The sequence below is a fragment of the Raphanus sativus genome, chromosome 2 (assembly GCF_000801105.2).
Source record: "Raphanus sativus cultivar WK10039 chromosome 2, ASM80110v3, whole genome shotgun sequence".
Lineage (NCBI taxonomy): Eukaryota > Viridiplantae > Streptophyta > Magnoliopsida > Brassicales > Brassicaceae > Raphanus > Raphanus sativus.
In genome coordinates, this window is record NC_079512.1 from 24,775,776 (window position 1) to 24,786,311 (window position 10,536).

At 37.7% G+C, this 10,536-nt stretch overlaps 2 protein-coding genes across 3 annotated transcripts; one reads left to right on the forward strand and one right to left on the reverse strand.

Annotated features, from left to right (window-relative positions):
- The first annotated feature begins 1,833 nt into the window (after positions 1 to 1,833).
- On the forward strand, positions 1,834 to 5,465 carry LOC108841995 (uncharacterized). 2 transcript variants are annotated; one of them, XM_018614788.2, is made up of 5 exons: positions 1,834 to 2,130; positions 2,227 to 2,334; positions 3,743 to 3,833; positions 3,916 to 4,965; positions 5,041 to 5,465. In XM_018614788.2, exons 2-5 carry the CDS (start codon positions 2,252 to 2,254, stop codon positions 5,236 to 5,238), a joined length of 1,422 nt encoding a protein of 473 aa, XP_018470290.2. In that variant the 5' UTR covers positions 1,834 to 2,130; positions 2,227 to 2,251; the 3' UTR covers positions 5,239 to 5,465. The 2 variants fall into 2 exon arrangements, with proteins under 2 accessions (XP_018470290.2, XP_056858703.1); XM_057002723.1 differs by having other exon boundaries at positions 1,834 to 2,334.
- A 689-nt stretch (positions 5,466 to 6,154) lies between these two features.
- LOC108842999 (uncharacterized acetyltransferase At3g50280) lies at positions 6,155 to 8,100 on the reverse strand. Its single transcript, XM_018616072.2, has one exon. The coding sequence runs from the start codon at positions 7,899 to 7,901 to the stop codon at positions 6,465 to 6,467; it is 1,437 nt and encodes a 478-aa protein (XP_018471574.2). The 5' UTR covers positions 7,902 to 8,100; the 3' UTR covers positions 6,155 to 6,464.
- Positions 8,101 to 10,536: the final 2,436 nt, after the last annotated feature.

Genomic DNA, 10,536 nt, shown 5'->3' on the forward strand with positions numbered 1-10,536 from the left:
TGAAAACGTGATAGTCTAAGTCGAAAGCAGCAATTTTTTAAAAGACAATGGACACGTGTCGGCGTCTCCTGCAGCTAATTGATGACGTGTCACGCTCTGGAGAGAAGAAACTCTATTATATATAAATAGATCCTTAGTTTTGGTGTGCTCAGCTTCAATGTGTTTCTAGTTGCAACTTGCAAGCACATTTCCTTTTGAGTCATGTATTGTGTGTCTACTGCTCCGCTCGTCTCGGCTCTTATTACATATGATGATGTTTTTTTTTTCTGGATTCTTTCTCACAGGTTAGCGCAGTGGAGTCCATTTCATCAACTAACGGTATTTTTTTTTTTTTTTTGATTAACCTGGGGTATCCCGGACTAATGGAAGGGACCAGACTAATCCCCAAGGAGAGGTGCAGCCCACGGTATACAAATGGGCCCTAAAGCATAGACCCATATCCGTGTTGGTGTCCAGAAATCATGACTTAGTTCCCTCCAGTAGGGTTCGAACTCACAACCTGGATGCAGGAAGGAGCCCGTCCTTACCATTGGGCCATGATGTTCTGGACAACTAACGGTATTTTGAGGTAATAAATTAATAATATGGTCTTTTTCTTTCTTAAATACTGTTAGTAGTCTTTGACGCGTACGTGGTTTCACTGATACAACTTACAAAACTGTAGGAGGAAGCTTCTTGGACCAGAAGGAAGCGATGATGGAGCTTTAGGACTTGGTGGTTTTTTTTTTGGTCGAAAAGACTTGGTGGTTTATGCTCCTCTGTTTCTAGGTGGGGGAGGGTTACAGAGGGTCTTTAGTATTATAGACCCAAAAAGGGTCTATAAAAAGGGTCTTTAGTAAAATGAAAACTACCCAATTTACATATCAAAGGGCTTTAGTATTGATGACAAAAAGGGTCTTTAGTATTATTTTCTAAATATACTTTATGCTTTTAGAAATAATAAATCAAATGAAATTTAACTATAACAGTAAAGAAAATCAAAATGATTTTAATTAAATCAGTAGAGATTGAGTAAGAATATTATTCATTTTCCTTAAAGAGAAAATAATCTTGTCTTTTAGGAATTGAAAAAGAAGAAGATAATTCAGTTCATTTAGGAATTAAAAAAGAAGAAGATAATTCAGTTCTTTTGACAAAATAGATCCAAAAATGAATAAAATTCATGATAAAACAATAGCAATATGATATAGAAGTTGTATGCTCTCGTGTTAGATATGTGAACAGTAGAATAGTAAATAATATATATATAATTATTTTATAAATTAATATATGATAATATAATTTGTTTATTTTTAAACAATACAGGTATGTTTATGCTTATATATCATAATCTTTCAATATTATTAATAAAACATTATATATATTTTTATTATCTATATGTTTTAAATGCAAATGCTCTATCAAAAATTTTATTATTAAATAAATAACATTTAGAAAGCATTTATATTTTCTAATGTTTAATTTTTTCTAATGTTTACTTTTTACTAGTTATCCCATACCTCAAATTTGATTGTATAATAATAAATATTATTATATTTTTGCATATATGTTGTCAACCAAGGATTAAGACAAACATACATAAATACTACTCCCTCCGTTTCATATTACATGTCGTTCTAACCTTGTGCACACAGATTAAAAAAACATTTAATTTTACATATTTCCAAAATAAAAACACTATTATCAATACACCTAACCATGTATTAACCAATAGAAAAATAGAAAAGAAAATATTGTCGATAAATTTTGCATTGAAAACTGAAAATGACACTTATTTTGAAACAAAAAATTTCCTCTAGAACGACATATAATTTGAAACGGAGGGAGTAATAACTATTATAACATCGTTGACAGAGAAAAGGCTCACAAGACAAAACAGGAATAAATTAACCAAAAACTCCATTACTTTCTTATACATCAAGAAGGGTTGTTTGGCATGAAATCTGACATTTTAAAATAAAAAGAAAAAAAGAAACAAGAATAGAACATCTTCACCACTCTCTTCGTTCGTCAACTATCCGTTTTATAAACATGCCCAAAATATGTCGACCCAAGACAGAGATGAAGAGCTAGTTTTGTTCCTGGAGATTGGTCGTCCCGAAAAAAGTGACCAAGCTTAGCTTCTAAAGAGTCCGTTTTCATTTATATATTGCTCAACAATTGTATTAAATATGTTAATCGAATTTTTATCTTCTTTTTATGTTCTGTCTTTTGCGGAATCTTCAGATCATTGTAAGAGTAGTACGATTCCATGTCGTCTCAGCGATATGCACTCCGGAGAACTGCCGCCGATAACTTTTTGTACTCCGAAGACGAGAAGTCCGATTACGATTGGTAATGTTTTTCTTTTTCTCTTCATCTGGGTCATGACTTTTTCCTTTTTTTAATCTTTGTTATAATTCTGATCATGTTTTTCAGAAAAGTTGCCTTGTTACATATGTTTTCATGGTTTAGGATAAAAGAAACCAAAGATCCAACCGAAAATGTAGACTTATCAAAATCTCATACATCCTTTGATAGGAGTAATCTATACTAGAGACAAAGTCTACCACAATAGGAGTTGGAAAACATCTTTAATAATATATAAAATATTTGGGGAATTTTCAAAAATACAACTTTCAATGTACCATTGTTCATCTTTACCACCACTAAAGACACATTTTCAAAAATACCTTATTTATTAAAATGGTAAAGACTCTTATATCTTTGTTTTTATATGCTTTTCAAAATTCTAATCCCAAATTCTAAATCCTAAACCTCTAATTCTAAACCCTAAACCCAAAAACTTCAACTCTAAACCCTAAATTATATACCCTAAATTCAATATCCTAAACCCTAAACCCTAAAATCTAAACTATAAACCCTAAATCTTCAACTCTAAACCCTAAATCCTCAACTCTAAACCCTAAACTATATACTTTAAACTCTAAAACATCAAATCTAAACCCTAAATCCTAAACCTTCAAATCTAAACCCTTCATTAAAAGTAGTGGTAAAAGTGGTTAGTGTAAACATGAAAAGTGGTACTATGAAAATGGTATTTTTGGCAATTTCTCTAAAATATATGGACCAATCTAGTTATCACTAATTGATTTTAGATTAGAATCTCATCTAGTTTAACATGGTATCAATGTCTAATCCACATAGTCCAATCTGATCATCTATCCAGTTCAAAATGGTCCATCGATCTTTTTCGAGCATTCCGAGATTGATCATCAAAAAACTATCATCTCGAAAGAGAATATTCTTCTCAATATGTATATGTCAGTTTATTTATCACCAAATTGGCTTTATCTTGGAATCACATCTTGTTTAACAATCTAATGTCTAATTTGTGTTTGTATGCGTTCTAAGACTTTCTTACTAGCTATATGGTTTTTTTTTTTTTTTTCGTAAAATGTTAAGATACTATATGATTTTAATGTTCGTATATACGTCTTATAAGACTAGGGACCTTGTGGATTCTTTTCAGAAACGGAGCTTTAAAGTGAATAAAAGTTAAATAGTTTTAGCATGAAACAAGACGTTTAGATCAATTTTTTCTTGTGTGTTTCATACCTCAATTAAAAAAAAACTAGTCAAATATTATAAAATCTTATCAAGTTGGATTTTCATCTAGAAACAAACAAGGCCCTTGCCAAATGTCTCATTATGCATGCATGCTTTAAAAACGGTCATGATTAAGGGAATCAACATAAGCAATTTGCACTTTTGTTATTGATGGTTTAAAAAAAATGTTCAGGCTGGTTACGCCACCGGGCTCACCGAATAAAAGCTCCGTGAACCAACTCGATGCACCCGATGCCACCTTGACGATGGCTCTTAAATCCCGGGTACGAACTTGGTATGTCTCGCGCTATTATTTTAGGCTTTTATGTGCATTATACTCAACGATGGTTTCTTTTATTTCAACAGTTAGAGAATTGCCGTGAAGAAGAGAGGGACAGAACATCATCCAAAAATCAAACAATTGGGCTCAAACGACCCTCGTCCTCTAACAGCTCAAGGTCAACGATTAGACCTTCCACACCAGCCAGAAGGTCTACAACGCCAGCCACAAGGTCAACGCCTCCGACTTCGCATGTCATCTCAACAGGTGCACGTCCTAACTTAACCTCGTCCTCTACTAGTAACTCACGATCAACGAGCAGACCTTCTACACCAACCAGAAGGCCTTCTAGCTCTGGAACTTCACGTGCCACCTCAACAGCTGCGCGTGTCACATTAACCTCGTCATCTACTTGTACAACAAGTTCAACGAGCAGACCTTCTACACCACCAAGAAGGCCTTCTACTTCTGGAACCTCACGTGCTAATTTAACCACATCCCGTGCCACCACTAGTGCAGCCACGTCTGCACGATCCAATACCCGGCCAATGTCGACACCCAGTACAAAACCGGGATCTAGGTCAAGTACTCCAACTCGCCGTCCACCAACTCCGACAGGATCATCAACTGTATCGAGAAGTAAACCAACTAAACCGGTATGTAAACCGGCGGCTCCCTTACCTTCATTGAGATCACGGCCATGGGAACCTTACGAGATGCCTGGTTTCTCTCTAGAAGCGCCGTCAAATCTCAGGACTACTTTACCAGACAGACCACAAACGGCGTCAAGTCGCAGAACCACAGCGTTTGGTGCGTCTAGTTCAAGATCAGCGTCCATAGAACGCACAGTTACAAGGAGGCAGTCTTGTTCGCCTTCTAGAAACCGAGTTCCGATTGGTAACGCGAAGGGACCTGGGCGAGCAAAGACAAGCAACGATGATGGTGGTGGTTTGATCAGCCCTGTAGCTAAAGGGGTTCAAATGGTGGAGAGAGTTGTGAGTGCGAGAAAACTTGCTCCACCGCGGCTGACAGAAAAAGGCGGCTCGAACGCTGGGAAGTCGAGTTCGGGAGCTGATGGTGTTGGGTTTGGGAGAAACCTATCTAAAAGCTCCTTCGATATGGCCTTGAGGCATATGGTACGGTTATATATTAAGATTATTTCGCTGAAATTAATGAGTAATGTTTAGTACTTTGCTTTAAAATGTTTGTAGGATATCAAACAAGGGAGCATGAAAGGAAATTTCCGACAGCTAGCGACGAAAGTACCGGCAGCTTCATTGTACAGTGTGAGGTCATCAGGGACTAGGAGAAAGCGTCCTGTGAGCAGCAGTGGGAGCTCGGAATCATCGAGTGTTATCATCTTGTGCTTGGACGGTAGCGATGATAATATCAGCGACATAAGCTACTAGAGTCAACCTCAACATCATCTTCTTCTTTTCATTTTCTCTTTCTTTTGTAGTAGAAAAAAAAACTATATAAAAGGTTTTGAGTGATTTCTTGGTGAGGCTAAAGATATTCTTATTTTTACCTAAGGCTTTAAGTGTTTAGAGCGGCCATGATTTTTGGTTCATGTGTTTACTTTGGCTAAGAGACCATTGTTTTGCAAATTTTAAAAGAAAGATTTGACAATAATGAAGATACAAACTCTGTTGACTGTGAGAATAGATAAAAATGGATTTTAACTTTTAATTACATTATGTATAGTAATCTGCATAATCCGAGTAAGTCGATGGTCTTTTTGTTGTTGTTGGACTAATCTAGTTTTTCCCTTTCCCGGGTCACAACCACCGGGATACACTTTTATATTCCTGATCAACATATGGAATATTTGTCACGACCATGCACTATATACACACTAAGTGAAGCAAAAGTTTTGAAATATTGTAGACTCACCATCGTCTTCCTCCAATGGAGACATGTCAGAGTAGTAAATATCTTTGAGCAAGGTGGAGAACTTCTGAATGGTCCATGTGTACTTCGCGTTATAGAACTTGTCAGTAACAGTGAAAAGTTCGGATTCTTTAAAGACAGTGGGAGTGGTCACATCAACACCAAACACGCAGTGATCTCCATTGTATGTATCCGGTGTGGAGTTGCAGCAATATACATGTACGTTTTATCAAGAGGCCTATTAATCACTATTAGGCTTTTGGGCTTTTTCTACAAGTGGACAATTTACAAATACGAGCTGGATCCCATTACAAATCGTCTTTTTGCCACCTCAGAATACACCATTCAAAAAGTCACAAGTCAATTATTTTATGGGGATTTTTTTTATTATAGTATCATGATCATCCTATTCCTACTCCTACAAAAATCAAGAAATAAGTTTCTAAAACTTTATTATAGCTTTATGATTATAGAAAAAACTGCATTATCGAATTGAAAAAGACGGGATTTTGTACATTAATTGGCACACATTAAGAACGTGACCAGTGAAGAAGGAAACAAACAAAAACCAGAATGACCCAAATGACTTTTCAACCGCCGTCGTTCCACAACTCTTATGATTGAAATATCTAAATTTTGTAGATAAAATAAATCTCAACCGTTCAAAGTGCCATGCCATCGACTTCCTCTATCCGCTTTAGATATTTTTTTTTCTCATGTTGCCAGAAACGTCGTCGTTACCCGATCAGCAGTCGTAACTGACTTCAGATACGTATTGCATAAACTCGGGATCGTTCTCAATCCCCGCCATGGTTTCCGGCGCCAAAACCACTTCCAGATCCACGCTTCCGTTTCCTTCTCTTCCCGGAAACGCCGAGATCTTCCCGTCGAATTTGTTCGCTCCTCCGCTCCTCACCGCCAACGGCTTTCCCCATCCGAAATCGTTGTCGTACATCGGGAACCTCGGCGAGCTCCCCATCGTGATCGAAGCACCGTCCGGATTCCCCAGAGGGAACAGCCTCGGATTGCTCTCCCAGTCGGCTATCCCGCGGCGGACCGTCGAATCGTCGTGCGCCACCACGTTCCTGTGAAGCCGATCGGCGGACCATCGGAGATCTTTCGCCAGCACGTCTCCCGCCGACGCCATCGTCGGTATGCTCTGTATCGCGTTTCCGAAGTAGTAGGGATCCATCTTAGGCTCGAGGCGGTGGCGGCAGTTAACCGCCATCCTGAACGTCGTCGTCTTGCTCGGATCGAGGTTCCTCGCTCGCGTCACGGATCGCCATAGCTGAGCGCTGAGAGATTGGAACGACGAAATCTCAGCCGTTCGATCGTAGCTCTTCTTGTTCGTTATCTTCTCGTTACCGTTACCGTTAGTTTTTATCCCGTCGTTGTTTACTTTCCCGAGTATCTCTTCTGTGTTGTTAACGCCCGTCTCGATACCGTTGACTTTGCTGTTAGTCCTCTGTTTTAATTTCGATATCGCTTCTCTGCTGAAATGGAAAACTCTCTCCCGGAGAGGCTGATCCGCGTCGAAGGTTACACGTGGACCACCGGGAGGGACCGGCAGGACGGCGGGGGAGTCGAAGACGGTGTTCCGGGAGAAATCGGGAAAGTGTTTGATCTTGCAAGCGCCGCTAGTGGCGTCAGCGAAGGTGTTGAAGAAGTGCCAGAAGGAAGTTCCATCTGTAACTGAATGATTAACGGTGCATCCGATGAAGACACCGTCCTTTAGCTCCGTCACTTGAACGGCGGATAGAGGCTTATGGTGGCCGTTATAGCTGACGAGTCGCTCGAACACGAAAAACTCGCGGACGAGGAGAGGGACGTCTTTGCCGGGGGAGAGAACGTCGGAGACGGCGACGTGTTTGGCGGAAGCGGCGACGAATTCAACTCCGGAGTCGTTACAGGTGATGTAGATATGACCGGAGGGACTGGTGGTGAAACGGCCGGCCAAGCCGGGGAACAGAGATAGGGTGGAGGAGAGCGAACGGCGGAGAGAGGAGACAAGGTCGTCGAAGGAGAAGGGTGGAGGAGGGCTGGTGAGGAGCACGCCTTTTTGAATGTAGTGGCATGAGAGCATAGGGAGATCGGAGACGGAGAGACGTAGGTCGGCCACGGTGGACCTCTTCTCCGGATACACAATGCATTTCGAGATTTCTGTTACTGAACAAGAAGGCATTTTAGAAAGAAAGAAAGAAACAAACAGAAAAAAAAAATGTAAAAGAAGATAATTGATTTGGGAGCTGTGGTAATTGCCGTATTGCTGAGGGGAAGAGCTATGGGGGAAAGGGGTTTATATAGTGGTCTGGTCGGAGCAATGGTTGGATTCATGAACTTGAGTGGTTACTAACTTTTGTCGTGTTATTAATATCCTTATTATATCTGCACTGCAGTATTTATATGGTTTATATTATTTAACTTGTAAACAAACAAATATCAACATTATTCACATCAATCATGTATTCTTGTCCCGATTAGCTAAACGGTAAGTTCAAGACCAATCAGATTATATTACATTTCACCATGCGGTTGATCAAAAATGAAAAACTATAGATATAAGTTTAGAATTTAGAACATACTGTATATCTAACAATAGTAACTTGTCTCTAAAAGTCTCTAACTTCTTTCTAAAAAGGCAACACCACTGAGATTAGCACTTCTAGCTAATGGGATGGAGTTCCACAGCCACCGTCGATCCGGCTTGTATTTTGTTTTTTTCTCCTTTATTTTTAGTAATAGTATCGGCTTAAATTTTCTGACAATTTTGACTCCGGCTTAAATTTTCTGACAATTTTGACTCTGACGGTGTGCTTATCCTTCGGTGGTCGTCCGGTTTTGACTCTGGCGTTGTCACTTTTCTTTTTGGTATTGACGGCCGGTTTTAAGTGGTTCTATGGAGTTTGTTGCCTCATGTCCAGGATGAGATCTCGATCTATGAAGCTCTCCGTTGGAAGTGGTGGTGATGATGAAATTGGTTGCCGGGTAGACGCATGCCAAAGGAGTGGTCTGGTGAAACATCATCCAGTTTGCGGCGGTTTTTCTCCGGAGATAGGTAAGTGAAGAAATCCTATACCTCTAATATAGTTGTTGAAGGTGGGTTTTCGTCGGCACATATGGTGGAGACGGAGATTCTCCGATGTGGATCTGGTGTGATACGGGAGACCGGCAATCGAAAGCTTCTCCGGCGTTTGGGTCTCGGTGTGGAGATGAGACGACACGTGGATCGCGTGGTGGGTGGGGTTGACACGTGGACGGTCATGCGTAGCCAGATGACGCGTGGCTGGATATAGCACCGCTTTTTTATGTTTGGGCTTTAGACCCACGTTTCTTAGTTTTCCCTTGTGTCGGACTTCTTTTTTGTAATTGGGCCTTTGGGTTTGGTTTGTAGCGGTTTGGGTCTGTCCCTTTAATAATAAAAGTTTAGATGGTAAAAAAAAACAATAGTAACTTGCAAGTTATCATCTAGGTTGATGAACACTGAACCAAGATTTAAATATTTTTATCATATTTGTCTAGTAATATCTTATTATCATCTAGGTTGCATGGAAGTTTCATCGGACATCTGTTTTCCGTTCCGGAAACTGAAATCCGATTCGGAATTTTGCAGAAACTTAGAAATCTCGTTTCCAAGACGTTTCTAAAATATTTATCTAAAAATACGTTGGAAGCTTACAATTCCATTTTGGAATCTTACTTCTATTTAAAAAATACAATACCGTAAAAAATAAAATAAAAATAAAAATCATGTCTTTGTTTTTGTATAAAATCTAAAATGTAATAGTAACTAAACAAAAAATAGATAAACAAATATTAAAGTGTAATATAATTTATCTTTGTGCATTTAGGTTTTTATTAGATATTTATCATATATATTCAAATATGGTGTCAATTATTTACGAAATATTAAAAAATAATTAGTATAACTATTTCTTATAAACTTAATCTATATGGATTTCATAATTTTAACATGAAATCATTTAAATTATTATGAACAAATGTTTTATTTTAAATTTGGAGAAATTGCCAAAAATACCATTTTCATAGTATCACTTTTCATGTTTACATTAACCACTTTTACCACTACTTTTAACGAAGATTTTAGATTTGAAGGTTTAAGATTTAGGGTTTAGATTTGATATTTTAGGGTCTAGGGTATATAGTTTAGGGTTTAGAGTTGAGGATTTAGGGTTTATAGTTGAGGTTTTCGGGTTTAGGGTTTATGATATTTAATTTAGGGTATAGAGTTTAGGGTTTAGGGTTTAGAATTGTGAATTTAGGGTTTAGGGTTTAGAGTCGGGGGTTTAAGATTTAGAGTTTGGGGTTAAAATTTTGAAAAACATATAAAAACAAGGATATAAAAATGTTTAACTTTTTAATAAATAAATTATTTTTGAAAATGTGTAGTGGTGATAAAGATGAATAATGGTACCTTTAAAGTGATATTTTTGAAAATTTCCCTTAAATTTGAATGATATAATTAGAGTCATAAATTTTGTAATTTTTATGTTATATATATATATCGATAGTTGCTTCCAATACGTATCTGTTTCCTAATTAAAAAAAAACTATTTATACATTTTTATGCGAATCTACTTTTGCATACTCCGATTTTGTTTCCATGTAATATAGATTATCATGAGTTTTTCTCGAGAGTTGATGATAAGATTGAAACAATGTGACTGTCCTGATATATACTGTAGATACATTTATAAAGGTGAAAACAATGTGACTGTCCTGATATATACTGTAGATACATTTATAAAGGTAACTAGATTTTTTTTTGTCGACAACTAGATAATTTTGTCCTATATTAT